Source organism: Tauraco erythrolophus, chromosome 12 (genome assembly GCF_009769465.1).
Source record: "Tauraco erythrolophus isolate bTauEry1 chromosome 12, bTauEry1.pri, whole genome shotgun sequence".
Classification (NCBI taxonomy): Eukaryota; Metazoa; Chordata; class Aves; order Musophagiformes; family Musophagidae; genus Tauraco; species Tauraco erythrolophus.
This window is the reverse complement of record NC_141476.1, coordinates 6664825-6684925: the sequence shown is the minus strand read 5'-3', so window position 1 is coordinate 6684925 and position 20101 is coordinate 6664825. Positions and strand designations below refer to the sequence as shown.

At 37.4% G+C, this 20101-nt stretch overlaps 1 protein-coding gene across 1 annotated transcript in view; it reads right to left on the bottom strand.

The window, feature by feature from the left end:
* The window catches only part of SUCLG2 (succinate-CoA ligase GDP-forming subunit beta), a 131289-nt gene that overhangs the window by 43365 nt on the left and 67823 nt on the right, over positions 1 to 20101 (bottom strand). Inside the window, exons 7-9 of the mRNA XM_086619001.1 lie at positions 18491 to 18587; positions 12660 to 12821; positions 11062 to 11204 (exon numbers count right to left, since the gene is read on the bottom strand). Coding sequence (XP_086475127.1) covers positions 11062 to 11204; positions 12660 to 12821; positions 18491 to 18587 — 402 coding nt within the window. The remainder of the gene's footprint in view (positions 1 to 11061; positions 11205 to 12659; positions 12822 to 18490; positions 18588 to 20101) is intronic.

The following is a 20101-nucleotide window of genomic DNA, read 5'->3' as shown; positions in this document are numbered from 1 at the left end:
TTGAGAAATAGGACTAATTTTCAGCTTCCTATAAAAGGATAGTTTTTCTATTCGATGATGAAACTAAACCTCTAGCAACAAGAGTAAGAACTACTCATTTGTGGTAGATGTGGGCTTGATTTGCCAAGTACTTAAGCACACGACAAGCTTTAAAAGTGAATAGGCTCATTTATTTCAGCTTTATCCATCCACTCAGAATAATAGATAATAAAATATTAAAACTTGAAACAGGTTTGAATATCTTGTTGAATTGGAGCATGAATAATGAAGTTGTGAAATAATTCAGTCCTACCTGAAACAAAACAGGGATTCAAGGGAAAGAAATAGCTATTCCTTCTTTCATTAAGCCATATTTCAAGTAATTTTTGTCTCTTCCAAAGCTTTTCATCTTCTGTGCTCAGCTATGCAAATGAATGGATGAACACAGGCCAAGGCATTTTTTTTTTTATTCAAATACAAATTAAATACATTCTTCTGACTGAGAAGACAGCATGTATCCTGTTCCAAAAACAAAGTTTACACACTATGGAAAAATACATTACCAACCCCAACACTAAAAAAAAAAAAAAAAAAAGAGGAAGGGGAGGGGATACACTGTGGATACAGTGGAATACAAAAAATATCATCAGATACACGGTACCTCAAAATCCCATTTCCACAGAAATGGGTGGATGTTCTAAGAGATCTTTTTCTTAAAAAGATGCCAATGAATTTAAAAGCTATATATTTGCCAGACTTGCACATTATTCTTGATCATGTCATGGTGCCAGTCATTTCAGATGGCATATGGGATTACTAATAATAGGTTAGAACAAGATCACCTATCATAATCTATTTCCTATATTAGGATGCAAACCAGAGCACAAGTGTCAGAGCAGAGATGAGCACAACATCTGTATTTATTCATGCAATTCTCCCCTCTTCCCCAACCACATCACTGTTCCTGATGCTGCAGTATCAGGTCACTTTGTCAGCTTAGAGACAAAAAGTTTAAAAGTTTTAAAAAACTGCTTCTCCTCTCCCACGTTTGTTTTTTGTTTTGGTTTGGTTTTTTTTTAAGTATAGACATCTCTCTGCACTATAAATCTTAGAAAGATCAGGTCCTTTATTTGTCTGTCTTTAAAAAATTAATTTTATGATGGGAAAATGCTTGTTAATTTTGTCCTGTTTCACCAGTTTTTCCCAAAATTGAGTCTTTTTCTTTAACTAGTCTATGCTCTGTCTACCTGTGCTCCATTCATCAAGGGTGCTTCTGAAATTTTAAGTTAAACCAGTTGATATTCATTTCACTGTCAGAAGAAGAGTATGCCTTAGCCAGTACAAATGGCTAAAAGCACCTACTTGAAATATGCAGTTCATCATCCAGGCCTGTTTCTACCAGGAACAGATGGAGGTAAGGTGATTAAATTTCTTCGTTTTGATGGAATGAACAAACACTTTCCTAGACAGCCATAACACCTCAAACCACTTAAAAATAATGAGTATTAAAACGCAATTTTCTCAGCAGGAGAGTTTAAATAAGGACACCTATGACTTTTTTTTTTAATATACTATTTCCTACCTATATTATCAAATGATGTCTTTCATTCTCCTGTAAGTACGCTAGATAGATGATCTATAAATAGATCCATAATAAATTACTCGTCTCACCAAGATGAATTACCAAATTGAGATTCCTAAAATATCTTCCCTTTTCATCCTCACTAATTGTGAAATGAGTCATATGAATTTTCAAAATTTCATCAATTTGTAAAGTACAGTGAAGGATTAAACACTTTTCTGATGTATTATGCACGGCATTTCCTTTTACTAGGCAATACTAAGACACACAACATAACTGCACATTACATTGCACATGCTGGATATGACATCAGGCATTTGGCAGTTAGAGGTGATGCTGGCAAGGTTTTCAAGATGGGAGATGTACTGCCTGCTTCCATTGCCCTTTGCTGTAGGCCCCAGTTTGGAGTGAGAGGGGTAATATTGTGCTACGACCTTACAAGAGACATGTACAATGCCATAACCATTACCATGTACTTCTCTTAAACACTTCCCACCACAGGCTCAGCCATTCTGGCTCATCAGTGGCTACCTCAGAAAAGTCCAGATTCTCCAGTCCCAAGCTCTAATGAACAAAGAAGCCAATAAAAAAAAAAACAAACCCTTTACTACTCTGATCATTAATCAAATGTACCTCCAAACAAGCAGGAAAATACAACAAGCCTTGAGCACACAGCAGCTATCTTAAGAGGGTGAGGAAGACTGTCTACAAGGAAATGGAAACATCTGCTCTTCTGTCCCTACTTTGGAAAGGACACCACTGCAGAAAGGGTAACTGCCTCACAAACATTTCAAATTCCACCCAAACCTAACAGCTCAATTTTGTTGTGGTTCTTCCACAATTTTTTCATCACTAACCTTCTAAGGAAACATTTGTGATTTCTCCTTATTCTGCCACAAAGAGGTGATTACAATATCTCTGCAAGTTTTCCTCTTGCTTAGTAAGTTTATTTTCATAATCAGTTTTTAAGATTCACTATAGTCAACTTCAAAATGCCAAAAGGCATTCAACTTGTCAGTGCCTATAAATAACAGCAGATTCATGCTAAAGTACATTTACATATCAATTACTTAGGACTCAATACTACACATGCTCTTGAAAAATACATCACTCTTGATTATAAATCAAGACAATTCAATTATGCATTTTAAATGCATAATTGTCCTCACATTTTCATAAATATTGGCAATATGCTATCAGTGTCTAAAAATGCTTCAGTGAAATGAAAGAATGCCTTTTCAATACTTTAAGTGCTCTAAAAGATGACTAGTCATTTCACATTAATTCCTGCAAAACTACAGCCACATTAGAAGAAATCCTTGTTAAAGTTGTATTAGTCTATATTTCCTCACCAATGCAACGCTCCTAAAAATGTGGGGAAACTCCTAAATTACTCCTATAAACTCAAGTCCTACAGTATCTATAAAAGAACTACGAGCTGCTCCAATGGTTAAAGGCAAAGTATTTGTACAAATTTCTCAGGCAGAAAATACAATATGCCTTTGTCAACTTCTCCCAGCTTTACAAGATGTTTCTGTGCTCTAATAGGTCTTTTCTACCTCTACAAACTGTCATCCTTTGATAGTAATCAAACTTTGACAAGCTTCAGAAACCAAGGCATTATTGGCCATATAAAACTACTAATCACAGCTTTAGGTTTAGGGCTGTCTCTGAAAGAGGAAAAAATCTCCAGTCCATTCATTGGCCCCAAGGCAGGATCAGCTCTTCCTGACACCCTGGGTACAGTTTTGCTTAGCTACTTCTTAAAAACTTGCAGTGCTGGATAGTCTGTAAGTTCCTAAAATTAACTGCTGCAGGACTCAACTACCTTTTCTGCAATTTTCAGAACCGCTAACCTAAATTTCTTTGCTGCATTTAAACCTCACTACTTCTTGCCTTGCTGAGGCAGACATCGACCTGCAGCACCAGAGAGATTACCTAGGTTAACTGAAGGTTTCCTTCACCTTTTTGTGTCTGGTTCCTCTTTCAACCCTTGAGTCTCTTGTATATTTTAAATAAGAGAAAAAGATGGTCTCGCCCTACGTCTTCACACACCCCCAATGCAAAAGGGGTTCTCTACATGCTACTAGGAGACAATATTAAGATGACATAGTAAGATCCAGCTTCCAAAAACTATGTACACAAATGTCAAAATTGGTTTTATGTTGCAATGGGTTTATTGATTATGACTTCCTTCTTTAAAATGTAATATTTGACTTCTACAAAAATAACACTGAGTACAAAACCGCCAGCAGGACAGGGCTACGTAATAAGCAGCAAAGGAACAGTGATAACTTTGATAATTTCCATAGTGCTTGATTTCTTTAACAGACTATATAATTTCTGATCAGTGTTGAGAGCAGTCATCTATGGTAGACGAGTATTATAACCCACAGTTCACACAGAGGGGAAAACCAGAGCGGTCAAAGCCTGAACTTTCAAAAGCAGCCACGAAATCCAAGTGCCACCATTTTCAAACACTCAGGTGGAGCTATGGAGGGCTACGCAGAGGTGTGAACACTGGAATTGCAGTGAGCACTCATGAACACTATATTGTAACGCACAGGTATTTTCCACTACAGTAACTCTTCAGCTACAGCTTTTAGAGTACTGAAAACTGCACGTGATGGTTCACCCTCTTGCGTGAATCAGAAAAACACACAAAGAACAAAGATTTTTCATGCTGTGTAAAGAAGAGCTGGGTAACGAAGTGTGTAAAGGGTGCATGATATTTGAATGAGAAAGCAAAAAGGTTTCTAATGACTGTGTAAGAATGAGGTTCCTTTGCAGCATCTGAAATGGCATGTAATCTGACAATTTAAACAAGTCCAGTGCTAACACTATTATATGTCCATAACTGAATGCTATTTACATTTCATTTTTCCTTCAACATTATACACACACTGACACAGGCTGCAAGTGTGATAGAGAAGGTTATCTGACCTACTTTTTGTGGTTTCACATTACTGTAACACTGAGAACTCCACTACTGAAAATTAGTTAAATGTAGAAAGTGCACAACAAACTATCCACAACCAGCCTGTGCTCTAACCAGGATAAGACACACTATCATAGCAAGTGTGGCCGTTTTCATATTTTTAAAACCTCCACACGCTACTTTTTATTTATGACTTTTAAAGCTTAATAGTTCCCTCCCGCTCTCCAAAGCACCCTCTTCTCACTCTACACAAAATTTCCAGGGCTAACAGCAATAACCATTCTCATCAATGGGCAAAAGCAGCCCTAGGAGAAAATCAAAAGAGTTGGTTCTTTGTTTCTGGATGTTGCCTTTGATGTCCAAGCTGTAACTCTTCCTCTTAGTTAAGACGGACTTGATAGTCTTGACTGATTGGCACGACTAATACTGCAACAGACATTCCACAGATGACATTAAACAGCTGTGCAAACTGCCTGCACTCACAACTTGGCAGCTGACATTATTTTTATTTTTATTTGATGTGATTATAATGGCTCAATGCCCAATCCTGGATCGGGAACGACATGTGACAACATTCCCCTCTTCTTCCACTCTCTTTTCTCCCAGACTGTTTGAAATGATGCCTCAATGGGCAGGATGCAGGAAATAATTGGTTGGGAACAGAACGGGCAACTGGCAACTCCTATGAAGCTTATCTGCCAAAATCCCTTTTTTGGCTCAGGCTTGCAGCCCAACAGTCAAACACCAGGCACAGACTCACTGAATAAGACAGATTTTGCAAAACTTCCAGGACAAAATCCTTCGCTATGTAGTCAAGTCTAGTTAGAAACCATACTCAAAAGAGTCTTTTCCCCTAAAACTGGGAGCAGGTCCTTGTTTAAAGTTGCAGAGTGAGAGTCAACAATCCAATAACACGTGGATACAGTTACTACACTCCAAACTGACGGAATGTTTGCAGACTTTCTGAATTGTCTTAAACTGAACTAGCCCACTCAATTTTTAATTAATTCACCCAAAATAAAGACCAAATAAATTATACCAGGCAGCCTTATTTTTATTTCTGAAATCTGAGAAAGTAATATCCCAAATCTTTCCTCTTAGTATAATGTTATCCCTTCTGTTGCCACATAACAGACTGCAATGTTAAGAAAACTAATACTAAAAATCCATCAATCCAAAAGGATAAACTAGCAATTAAAATGTCATATAAGGATGGGTAAACTGTATTACTTTCACACGAAGCACAGCTGGAAAATAAGTGAATTGCAAAATTATAATTTAATGATACCCTCTTTCAGAATTCTGTCCACTCTCTCAGACGCCTGGAAAATAAAAGCCCCAAGACCCTTACTTCACACACAACATAATGGCAAGACACATCAGTACCATCACTTTTCCTATCGCTGAGGTGGACAGAGAGATTCATCTGACACAAGCAAACAGGCAAAGCAAAGTAATAGGAATAAGAATGTCTATTCCATATTAATAAAATCATAATTTGAATTTGGACTAAAGAATAGCTAAAGAAAAAAAAAAAATAAAAAACAAGTTAAGTTTTGTGTGTGTTTGATATTAATTATTCCCTGGATACAAGTTAACAAATGTCAATATGGAATATTTCTTCCAGAGAGATGTTTGTCAATTGTCAATAGTATTTTGCTTACACGACAAGCAAACACTTGTTAGCATTAATAGCTTTGATAAGTCTTTAGTTGTATCATCAATGATGGGCTTCAAAACACATTGTCAAAGGAGATTTAGGGGGAAAAGTAGAATAAGCACAACAAACAATTTTGGCCTTTTTCTGCCTGTGTTTCAGTGATACTTCCTGATAGAAGTCAATTGTTCAGTTCAGGACCAGAGCCAGTCAATGGTAAAACAAACCTGCTTATAGCTTAGTTCAATTCAGTCATATTTTTGTATTTTAGCTCCTACAAGAAAGACAGAACAAGGGAAGGGGATGGTGTATACCCAAAAGCCTGAGGAAAGACCATGTAGTCCTGTGTCGGGGTCACATCTCAAGTGCACATACCATCTATGTCAGCATTAATAGGCAACTCTCCTATACCAGTAACCTATAGAATATTATTTTTATTCTATCAAGACACCATAAGAGAAAAAGGTACAAGATGTGACTTGCTTCAGGTTGCAGATAAGATGCCTCTGGCCTTTGTCTAATTGTAGTCACTAAATACATTTCACCAAGAGCCTACTCAGTATAGGTTATCATACTCACTAGGGTCTTCAAAAACATGATTCGGCTGGCCTGACATCTGAAACGATGTTGACACTCTCTGCAATGTGTGTAAAAAAGATGAGAGAAAAACCTGCAGGAATTTAGGAGTGTCAGATATCTCAGATGACTCCAGGCCAAAGCAGAGGGCAGAGATGGAAACCAAGCTTCAGTGCCCCAGACAGCAGATTTATTGACAAGACTGTTTTTTTCAGCTTTAGCCTTTCCAAAACCTTGTTGAATCTACAAATAGTCATCATGCAGTAAATGTAATAGTCCAAGTCTTCAGCATGAATAAACGAGCACCTGTTGAGCTTGGTAAGGATGTAAGAGTACTCAAGGATGAGGACTTCAGTGAGGACGGCTGAAACAGCACTTCAAACATGCAGGAGAGAGCCAGGAACTACTCAGAACCTCTGAAATACCAAAGGAAACAACCTCTTCTACTTGACTGTGAGACAAAGAGGAGCAATGAAGCAGCTTGAACACACAGAATTGAGTCATCTTCCCCTTTCCCGTTACTACCTGGAAAGAGGGAAGACGGTTCATTTTCTGCCAAAGCAGATGCACAGCACAAACTCATAGAAAAAAGACAGGCAGGAAGAAGAAAAAGAAAGGCAAAGAAAAGTCTAGAATTTAGATAGTGAAAAGAAAGGAATTCAGAGCCATTGCAATGACCTGTCTGACCTAGGAAGTATTGGATGTGGCAGACTGCAAACAAGACCAGCAGAGAATAAAAGGGTCACTGACTCCAGACACAGCATTTCTATCCAAAAGCCAGTGGGTAACCTTTTGCAACAAAACCCCCTTTTTTAAAAAAAAAGAATTATAGACACTGACAACAGCCAGATTAAACCAGCAGCAAACCTGATTTTCTTTATTTTTCTCAAAAACAATAGCCCCAGCTTCACTAAATCAAATCATGACATACCTGTATTTTTTTTTTTTTGCTTTAACACAAAACAGACATTTTAAAGACAACTAAAGAGAAAGAAAGAGATCTATTTCAAAGTGCAGTTGAACATTTTCTCTGGAAGATTTCTTCTCTTGCAATGTCCTTAACACTGCCAGTGCCATATTTCAGCACAACTAAAAGACAGATCTTCTCCATATTACAGCCTTGCAAACTTCTTTGTTTTGTTCGTTTGGTCATTCCTCAGAGGCTCAGTGTTGTTTGGAGACATTTACAACAATTAATTGCCCCTCGAGTTCCCAGGAGCAAATTTTTATCTTCTCAAACGAGGTGGGAATCAGGTTAAAGGTTACAGAGAAATGACTGACCAGATACAAACTGTGAATGCTGCATTAGCCAAAATGACTCTTGGGATTGAAAGCCTACTATTACTTAAGAAAAGAGAGGATTCATTCAATTATTTTACTGTATTAGTAAGCTAACAGGTATGGTGTATGAGGAGAGGAAAACCAGACATTCACTATCTTTTCTGAACAGAATGAAATAAACTATGAAATGTTTATTTTTTAATAGCTAGTAAACATATTAATATTCAACTGCAGAGCAGTAAGAAAAAGAAGGTTATAACTAGGCTGATATAACTGCCAGGGCTGCTACAATCTCCTATTATGTACCAGGATATCAGCATATGTTCCTCAGTCCTAATTTAATCTCATACATATTCTTCATCAGTTACCATTAAGAGAAGTTTTTCACCTGATGTCATGTGGAACTGAAACAGTATTGCTGATGGTCACAGTGACATAAAGCAAAGGGAAAAAACAGTCAAATGGAAAGGGCTGACAAGAAACAGCCCAGAAGGGACTCACTTAAGCCTCACAAGCTTCTCAGGGATAAGAACTGTGGTATGACTGGTCATGTGCAGGGCTAGGCTCAAAAGAACTTATGTTAATAACTTAAAAACGGGCAACAGCATTAAAGCTCAACAAAACCACAATGTCTGTGGCCAACAATGCTGTCATGTACACACATGCATCCAAGTCGGCTGGGGACTACATTCCCTGGCGCAGACATCTTTCAGAAGCACCCTCTTTCCCCTGCACCACACTGAATAACAGAGTCTAGTGGGACTCTAAGCAGGCATCCTCCCTTTTTTTCCTGGAGTGCAATAAAGAGAACAGGCAAAAGAGAAATGCAACGGAGCTGTTACGCAATTCTTCCTGCGAATGGAGAGATCGGACAAGGCATTCAAAAGGAAAAGCTGAGGCAACAAACTAATGAGGAATGAGTTGTGCTGCACTTAGGCTAAAGCCTTCTGCATTTTCAGCCAGTCTAAGACAGGAGTGGCACAGCTACAGCTGAGCACAGACACATAAACAACTATTTGAGGTTCTTTCCATGCTACCTTGTACTTTGCTCCACTGTCTCAATTAGCATAGCTTCACTAGCCCTAGTGTAAGCAGCTAGTGTTAAGCAGTAATATATGAGCAGAATATATGATAGAAGGAGGATACATTTACAAGTCAAATGTCAGGTGTGCAGATAGCTGAGAGCTACTGAAATACGTTTTTGTTTTAAAATTGTTTAAACTCAGTAAGTTTCATCACCAAAATTAATACCTGCTGTTTGTGCTGTACCAGACAGAAGAACCTGTTTAGCGTAGTGATAATCATCAGCTAAGTTGTGTATCTAAGACTTTACTGCACCTGCTTCTCCACCACTAACACAAGCTTCAGAACTAAATTACATCTCAGCCAAACCTTGATCATCATACGAAGCACGCACTGCAGAACAACTCAAACACACACCAACAAATCTTTGTGTAATGCCCTGAGACACAAATGAAGACAAGCCTAACAGTATCTAATAGCATCAGACAATGAAGGAAACTATCAGGTTTTCTAGCATGAATCTCAAGTCCCATCCTGTTTCCCTCTGCCCCAGGCAAGATATCTTGCTTCTCTGCTTCTCCAGGTCTGTGTTCTTTTAGGCATGTTAATAACTTGAAGCTTATAAGATGACTAAGTAGGAGACAACCAGTTCTCTTCCTATGGGTCCTGGGAAGAACATAAACATAGACCTCTACAAACAAAAGGTCAGCACGTCCCAGGTCTATGGGAGTGCAAAAGGATCCAGGAAGAATGTCTTAAATATTGCAGATGACTGTCTCTACTAGAGTTGAACCGTCAAGGTACTACCAGCCTTAAGAACAGGCAAGGAGAGTCAATGCTGCAAAGAGCTTACAATATGCATTCGACCTGCACTTATTTTGTACTGTAAATTTTCCTCCTGATTTTGCCTTGAAATTTTCCTGTATACAATATCCTCCTCTATTTGAAAAGTCACAACATTTTCTCACTGCTGCACAGGGTATACAATTATAGTGATGCAATTTTCACAGGGAGGTGGTATTTAGAGGAGCTAATATCACAGACACAACCAACGTGAGGAAAATGGATGGAAGCACAGAAAAAAGAGAGACGAAAAAGATAAAGTCAGATCCACAAAAAGAAGCAAAATGTTGAAATTGGAACTTCAGCAGAGATGTTTAGGTGCAGGAGATGGAAAAGATGATCAAAGCCCTTCAACAGATTTTCATTAGGGGAAAAAAAAAAAATAAAAAATCGACAGCAAGTTAAGTTCTGGCTACACACAAAAGCATAACTCCACGTAGGCAGGGATGGTCAGCTGGCTCTGCTCCAATGCCCACGCCTGATCGATATTCTCTCAGTAGATATTCTACTTCTGTCTGCAAAGGGGACCGATGACCTCAGCATGCTAATATGCATCTCTAGAAATAACTTCTACTCAATACACACAGACTAATGTCTTCTCCTGTTGTTCAAAAAGAAAAGAGCAACTGCACCTCCATCTGCAAAAGGAAGTGTTAGAGCATACCAGGCTACAATTCCAGCCTGTGAACGTTAATTAAGCACAGACTATCCTGCGGAGCAGAATCAGATATTTTAGAAAACTCAAGCTGAAAAGAGTACAAATCAGCCTTTAGAATTAGCTATTTGCTTAATCCCCGTTTTCCTTCTCACTCTACTGTGGCACTACAACTATTAAGAATAATATTTTAGGTACCTAAGCCTCCTCACGAATCTCACTTTAGGAGCCAGATGTTCAAAATTCAACGTGGCAATGCTCAGCATTACCACATCTGCATTTCTGAGTGGAACTGACTTGAGAAAGCACCCACTCAAGACTGACCAGCAAACCTGAGTGTGGATCAGGAACTGAAAAGCCAGTCCCGTAGTTCAGAGTGAAATAATTTTCCTCCCAGATTGCCCCTTTAGTAACTCATCCTCAGTGTTCACATCATCATCTGTATTTTTTCAGCACACTAGTCATAGTCCTATAACACAGCTGCATTGCTGCACGAGGAAGCTTCTGGTCCAAACCAACTTTTTTACCTTTGGATCAGCAGTCAGCAGCTTGAATGCTTGATATACTTGTGCTTCTTTCACACCTCCACCAAGATCCAAGAAGTTGGCTGGCTTTCCACCATTGAGGGATATTATATCACATGTTGCCATTGCAAGTCCAGCTCCATTGACTGTAATTGTAAACATAAAGTGCTTAAATTTCACATAAAAGTATATAAGACTTGTGAAAAGGCTTAAAACATACCAGCACAACCACATAACATGGCTCAAAAAGTTACATAAATAGCTATCTCTAAATAGGCGAGTACCTATTCAAGGATGTCCAATGCAACAAATAATTCAAAATCTGGTGCATACGCACCAACATTCAGGTTTCTTTATGACTGTATCGACTTTAGGACTTAGATGTGCACCTTCCCTTAAGCATGTATGAGCACTAGAAATGCAAAAACTTCTGATTAAAAAAAAAAGACACATAAAAACTTCTGGGAATATGAGACACTAAGGACAAATTGACTCCTTAAGCTCCCCTTCCATCATTCTGATAGCAGCAGGTGATGCTTTGTATTACTGTAAAAGACACAACTAAATTTTGGGGACAGATACCAGATGCTCCTTTAAACTGCCTTTTATTTTGCATTTGCACCCGTCAAGAAGCATTCCCATGGGCACAAACATCCTCTAAGCTAGGAAAAGCAGATAAGAATTATTTGTTCCCAGTAAGTTTTTTCTTCTGGACAAAGTAAGGCTTCTGTGTCACCTGTAATTCAACAGCAATACCTAATACTATAGAACATACTGTAGTGCTGCCAATTATTGTGGGTTTTTTTTTTTTTGTTTTGTTTTGTTTTAAATTGAGATTAAAGTCTCACTGTCATTACTGAATCAACTACAACACATTATTAGTATCTTCTAGATTTATGGTTGGAGTACACATCTAAGCAATGTAAATGCTGGACATTATCTCGCTAAGCTGAGATAAAATGCCTAATTCAATTGGATTCATAATAAGATGTTGTACTGGCTAAAAGAATTTGTACAAAATGAAAAGTATTTAGAGCCTAGCTGACTTTTTTTACTTATCTCTTTTAAACATAAGAGTAATTTGTGTTCTACAGAAGATTCAGGAAAATAAAAAAAAAAAAAGGTAATTTCCTTTTAACAACCAAGCAGCTTCTTCAGCAGCTTTCCTTAAAGGGAAATGGAGTTCAATATTCAATTGTCAGTGTTTTAACACACGTACTTTTGCAGTGTCTTTTAAGTAACACAGCCTCATTTTTTAGAACTGATGATCAAATTTTGATGACTTTTCTTGTTTTGATTTAATTACTGGAAAGGCCAATTGCATCAGCTTAAAAATTCAGAAGGTAGAAACCCCACAGGCTCCCCCATCAGTCTGCCTCCTCTGTGACACCACACATGCCCTGCTTGTCCTCGGTGGTCTTCATCACAGTTTCAACACAATTTTAGTTTCATTCTTGCAAGAACCTGCAGAAGGACAAACCTCAGCAAAACAGACTGAAATACTATCAACAGCGGATTGAATGTCAGAATGTAAACAAAGCCTATACACTGAACAAGTACGAATTTGTCTTCAAATGTCTTTTGGATTTATTTGTTCTTACCAAAGCAAGCAATATTTCCATCCAGTCCTATATATTTTAAGTCATATTTGGCAGCTTCATTCTCTATAGGTTCATTTTCAGACTTGTCATCCATGGCAAATATTTCTTTTTGCCTAAATTCTGCATTGTCATCAAAGTTTATCTTGGCATCAAAACAAACAACTAAAGAAAAAAAAAAAAACAACATATAGGCATTTAGAGATGACAGTTAGAGCTTCTGAAATATTACAACTACCACAGCAAGGACGGGGAGAAGGTTGCTTAGGGACCGATGCTGCTTCCAATATAAGATCTGCTGATGATCTGGCATTGAGTCCAGTAGAGAAGGGCAAGTTTTCCTTAAATCCTGCATTGAGAAAAGGCACAGGAAGCATCTCCATGCTACACAGCCACGTGCCCTTGGCACAGGATGATCTTCTGTATTTGCTTGAAACAAAGTTCTCCTAAGTTACGAAGGCAGTTTTTATGATTTGGACAGGTGGTCTGCAGTCATTTCATAAGAGAGTCTACTTCCAATATTTTGAAAGTATGACAGATATAACAGGTAACAGGTTAGCAATCCAAAGCGATGTTTGGTAACGCACTCATTTATAGTTGAGCAACATAAAATGCTTTCCTCAGTCCTATTTTTAATTTATAATGTTATTATCTATACCTGCATTATTTCCCTAAAGATCTGAATTAAAATAACTTTAGGTCAATGTATGTTAAAAATTATCAAAAGGTGACTTTTAAATAAAGAAAATTCAAAAAGTAAATACAAAACTTCTTGTCAATGTCAACATCCGCTATGGTTGTAAAACAATTTGAGAAGTAGATAAACCCGACTCTTTTAGATAACAGATACAAAATACTAGCTAGTAAATGTAATATTTGCATAAAACCATCAGTAACAGAGATGCATGTTAAAAGTAAACTGGTTATTTGCTTATTTCCTGACTCACTATTTCTATGGGTTTGCGTAGGCAAACACCTCATTAGATCAAAATGCTCTAAGTAAACGTAAGAGTATATTCTTTTATATATTCACTATTTAAGTAACTCGACCTGTGCTATATCCAGATTCTAATTACTGACTGAAGTATAATTGATTTCTCACTACAAATCAGTCAGATTTAATTGCCTTTAAATGTTGCATCCACAAAAATCTAACAGTTTTTCTTTCTGTTATGTTGTGATTCATATTGGCATTGAAACACATACCTGGTATGTGTGCACCTGCTCATGAGCATCGTACACGTCTCCGCAACTACAGGCCAATTGCAATTAAAAAGACAATTTTTAGTCTTTAGTATAGATACTCAGAATAAATAATTACACAACTTTTTTGGTGGACAAATACTTTTTTTTAAAATACACAATTGCTTAACTTAGGAGAAAATATCTAAGCAAACAGCAAACAAAACATTTACACAAATAGGAGAGTCTCAATTATATGTCCTTATTTGCATTGGCTTTTCTTGTTTTGGCTTTCTGATGTTGCTTGGGGTTTTGTGGTTGTTTTTTTTTAAATACATTTGATTTGTAAACAAACACCAGATTAAATTAAACAGGATCAAATTTAGTTTCAGTGACTGCAGTTTCAGAAATCATTCATAAGTGTTTGTGTATACGAAATCTCTCTTGGAAGAGTCTAGATCTTACCTGGTCAACCATCATCTGAGAATCTGTCAAAAGGAGAAACGTCTGAAGTTCATAATATGCTTCTACTGCACTAGAGCTGCTTTAATTTTTTTAACAATGAACTAAGACCTGTACCATTTTTTCTTCTTCAAGCTTTCAATTCCTTAAGTTGCTAAAACAACTCAAAGCTAGAGTAAAGCTGCAATTTCAGAGTTCTGTTTACCTTAGACATGAACATCCTCAGTGTCACATTAATAGAATCTCATTTCTACAGAACATTCATCATTAACAAAGGCCATGCTATACCACGTAGCAGGAAAAACACCAATTAATATTTATCAAACCATTTTCACCATCAAAAGCACATTGTTACATGCATGATAGATTATACAAATGAATTTTTCTTCTAAAAAAATATCAAAGAAACCTCCAACACCTATACTCATGGAGTGCTTCTGCTGTTTTTGCTAGCAGTACAGGACTTTTGTCATCTGCCAAATCAACAGCTTACACTAAGAGCAAACAAAACAAAAAAACCCAAAGGAATTGGCAGTTACAGGCTTCTGACCCAACAGTGTTAGCAAAGAATTTGCTACAAATTAAACAAAAGGAAATGCATACGACAATGTATTTTCTAATGGAAATTCACACAAGTGAATTTTGTGCACAAAACACAGCAAGAAATAAATTCATCTTAACTGTTACTTTGACAGAAACAATAGTCTTCATGCAGAGACTTATATTTTATCATTAGAAATAACTGCATTAAGCTACTCGAATGTTCTTCATTTATTATATCTTTATTCTTCTCGAAGAGATTTCAGATGGAGAAACTGTCAGAAAAAAAAAAGAAATAAGCACAGGAAGACTTCTGTGTATGTCTGCTAGTAAGATGGCTTTCACAGCTTGAAACCCACTCTGTTTCTGCTCCTCAGCTTCCTGGATGCAAAACACATGGGGAAAAACCTCAGAGAAACCAGAATAAAAACTCCTACCATCCCTCAAATTAAGCCCTGCTCACCAAATATGCACAGATATTCCAGAAAAGCAACTTATCCAAATCAGTTCCTTTTTTCCACAGTGCCACCTCATATTACTCCAGCAAGGGTGCAAAGTTAGTATCACCATGGTACCTTAGGAGACTTTAGGACCACCAGTTTTGTTTCCTCTCATTCCCAACTGTCATCTCCATCACTTGCCCCCATTTCTCTACCAGCTTCCCCTCTGTGTTGGTACCCGGTAAAATATGTCCACTCACTAATACTCAAGACATACTTAAAGGTCTTCCTTGCAGGATTACGCAGCAGAGATGACGCAGGTACTGAACTGGGGATTTTGTACTTTCCTCTGCCAAAATAACAGAACAGTAAAAATGCTTCTATACTAGTCAGCTGAGCTAGTTTGGAACCAGTAAGTGTGAATACCAGAACAGCCCAGTCCTGGCACAAATAGCTCACCTCAAGCTCATTTCTCTGCCTGATAGAAGGCAAATGTCATAGGTGTCCTAAGTTTTGACATCTGACTGAGCATAAGGACTAATGGATACCTTCCATACCGCCCTGTAACGTTAAGATATCTTGGTCAATTATTCTACTAAAAAAATTATTTCAACAAGTTTCAAGGAAGGAAATTTACTTTTTACAATATCAGTGGTCTTCAACCAACAAAATAAACCTGGTAAGTACATCGGTCATAGCAGACAAACATACCAATGAATTTGTTTTGAAGGGAACATCATAATCCGCAGGAAAGTTCAAGCAGTTTTTGTTGTACCTATTTTAAAAGGTCCCATTCATCTTCAAAAGGTCAAAAGCGTCATGTGTTGCACATTCCTAGCACTTGAAAAATCCAGACCATTCATTTCAGGCCCTATTTCATTGTTCTGCTTTAACTTCACTGTGCAACACAAAATGAAAACGTCCTTCTCAGCTTATTGTCAACTGGTTTTAATGAGGCCAATGGATCTATTTAAATGGTGGGGAAAAACAACAGTCTTGGGTTCCGAAAGCAAATTTTCCATCTCCATTTAAAATACAGCCTACAATAGAACTACACTGGTCAACAGCAGGGCTTTTTGTTTCTCTCCCCCAGCACACATTTCACAAATTGTGTGAGGACCAATGGAGCTTGGGTCACTTGCTAAGAATTTGACTTACAGTTATTAAGCTGAGTGAGGTTTACAATGCAGGAACTATTGATTCAATGCCCACATTATTATGGTCCTTCAAATGAGCTGGAAATTTGAGCACACAGCGCTGCGAAAGATTCTCTGATAAAAAGAGTTAAAGTATTTAGTGGGAACCATTCACACGAGGTAAACTCTGTCCAGAGAGCTAAAGGATTCTGGTGGCAAGAAAATAAACAACAAAACCAATCAAGAAGGAATTAGAAGAGGTCTGCTGTGAAAGCAGGATTGATACATTTAGGCTATAAATATGCTCTTCCAACTTAGTTTAACCCAAAATCAGCTCGTTATGTAAAAAAACTGAGCACACATTTGATCATTGTTATCACTGTCTAAATTATCCTCATAGACTTCACTAGAAAAGGTATTCCTTTTTGTATTTGTTTTTAAAATGTCACTTTCCAATAGGGCATTTTAGTGTCCCAGAGCCTATTTTATAACAAAGAGTAGCACCTTTTAAGATGCATTAACAAAACAGGGTGGGGCAGGATTTATTTTACATCTTTTAGAGCTTTTCAGAGTTCCCTATCAGCAGAACTTTCCTTTTAAGCTGAAGACAATTCTCTGCCAATTCTTTTGCATTTGGTTTGTTAGTAAAAAGGGAAAAATGAGGTTGGACAACTGGAAGAGACTGCATAGTTTCTAGCCACAATTCAGCTTTTGAATTCCTGACCAACTGAGCCAAAAATACGGATTTTTAGTGAAAAGCTGTTTATTTTACAAGCTAGTTGTGGGTACACAAAAAGTATTTTAAAAATGCTAATTCTTTCAATTGGTACTGACTCTTTGAGGAATTTATGTTCTTAACTGAAATAGCAGTGATATAGCAGCGATCTTTTTCCAAAAGTTTCCAGAACAGCAATTAAATAGCCACGTTCCTAATGCCTGTTAAAACAGTTAAAAGTTTTCCCTTTCCATTTACTACTTTCCACTTTAATCTGTAGACACATCTTACAAAGTTGGTGAAAAGCTGGAATTGTCTTTCCTGTCAAACATTGATATAAGAATATTCAAGAAACACCCACCAGCACTTCCCAATGTCAAAGACTTCTCTCAAATCACAACATGATACTGTAGGTGGGGCTTCTGCTAGAAAGTCACTAGTGCTTGTGAACCACAGCCTTTGACACTGAAGTCTCAGCTAGCTCCTCCTGAGCTCTACAGCTTCTCATCTTTATCCATTTAAATCAAAGACAAGAAATAAAAAAGGAGGTGGCGTGAAAAGGCGTGAATACTGTAAAATATTGGCATTTGGAATGAATGCATGGGTAAAAACGTTAAGCCATTAAACAAAAGAGCGAGGTGGTAACTATGATCCATCTGAATCAGACCTGCTCTATTTCAATATGCCAAAGCCACTTGTAGTTTCTTCTCTCTTCGCCTTTGTCCAAGTTAGTTGGACAAAAATGACAAGTGGAAGGAAAGGTTTCAGCTGGAAAACCAACTACTAGAATGACGTGAAAGCTAACCCAGCTCCTTATTTTTACCCTATATTTTCTTAGCCCTGTATTTATGGTAGAAGCAGATCAATTACCTTTTTCTTCCCAAAGGATGTAGCTAAGTGTCAGTTCCAGCTGGAATTTCTCCTCTGCTCTAGTGGGCTGCAGTCATGCACTTAAAATTTTCACTTACCCACATGTTTACAAATGTAAAATAACAGGTTTCTGCACAATCTCAGTAATTATAGCAACATTAATGAAAAAAACACAAACCCATGCCCCTAAAAAAACCCAAAACAAAACCAAGAAAAGCCCAACTTTGTACAAAGAGCAGAAGAGCAGAAAATGTTGTTGTTTATCACCAAGCATAACATGTAGAAGTTGATACTTCCAGTATTTGGATGAAATGACAAAAGGTATTGAAATGTAAAATCTGCCATGGGAATATTTATAAATGTTGCTTAAATTATAGTACAAAATGAAATTAATGCAAAGCTGCTGCTACAGCCTTCTAAGCAATTTAATTTATAGCTTGCATAAATAAAGAATTATAATGCATTCATTTGTTTCCTTCAATTTCTTACCTTGCCCTTCTGGAGTTTCACCAAAGGGATTCACTTCAACCTGAGTGGCATCAATTTTCAAGAAAAGATTATACAGCTTCTTAATTTGATCTGCTGCCTAAATTTGATCAAGTGATTTACAATTACCACATGGAAAAATAAAAGTCAATGTTTTCAAGGTAAAGGTAAACCATTAATGATTATTTTTAATGTATTAAATTGCACACTAGCTCTAGATAATTACTGCTTTTATTTCTGTTTTTTTAATCATATTTATATAGTATCTAAAATAGCTATAATGTAGCATTATGATACTGCATAACATTTAGTAAATGTGCATTTAAAGACTACATGAACCGGAGATTTTCTGCAAAACAAAGAGCATGATTACTATGACAAGTTTGATTTGAAAAGTGCCTAACAGTTCATACTGACACATTCTCCGGTATGCTGAGCTCTAAGTTGCATTCACGTTAATTAGCCTAAATCCAGAAACCATAAAGCAGTATGTGCACATTAGTGACTTTAGAAAAAAATATACATTTCTCTTTCTTACATCAGTCTCAAACGCTTTCTTGAAGAAATCATGTCAGAAGCATGCTTGTTTACTCTTTACAAGATGCTCTTGCTTGTTCCTTATTGTTCCTTACCATCTGTCTGTCACTGGTTCTGTGGCCAAAAGTATTATGGCTAACTACTAACTGCCAAGTCTGTTGTTCTTGTAACATTCTTCTATTAACAGAAAAACTTAAACAGCAGCAACGTGAACGTGCATTAAAAAAACCTCTTTGGTTCATTACACACTGACAACCTATCGGCTGAAATAAGTTTGCAGATGAAGAAGTGCACTAATAAAGAACCATTCAAATGTGTTCCTTCATTCCTGATCAGTTAACTGAGGGGCACAAACCAAAAACATTTGGGATCTCTGCTAACAAGCAAAGTAAATGAGAATAAAAAAAAACAGAAGTCAGTTTTCTCCTACAACATCATTCATAAGAAAGAAAACATTACGACTGGAGGGTCTCGACCCAAATTCTGCACTACGTCATGAAAAACATGGTGAGGGGCATTCCCATCTCCCTGTACTCAGTGCGGGCAAGGATGCAGCTGGAGTGCAGTGTCCAGTTGTGGGACCAACACGTCTAAGGCTCTGGAAAGAGTTACAGTTTGGAAGCAGCATATGAATTGCTTATGAAGTTTTCTCTGCTCAAAAGTCTTCAGTTGAAGCATTCTCAGTGGTTTTGACTTTAAAAAAATCATCAGTTATAAATCTGCACTTACCAAAGGCAACAGGTCCTTGGCATGGACAGTCTACAGTAACGCTAGGGAGGAAGTTCCAATGTGCAACCCCACACTGATTCTGAGCAGCCTGAAAAGCTACTGTGGCCCTAGTACGCTGCTGTAATTTTAACAGATCACCAGAACTGCTTCACTTTTAAGGGCTGCTCCATCTTTCAGCACCTCTCTGAATCGCGGAGCTTAATGTCAACATTTCTCTCTCTCAAGGTCTACAAGTACTGAGCCACTTCGAGACAAAGCATAAAATCCCAACCTAGAAATAGTGAATGTATAGCTAAATATTATGATTTGTCTGAATAAGAACTATGTCTCTATGCTTCAGCAAATTCC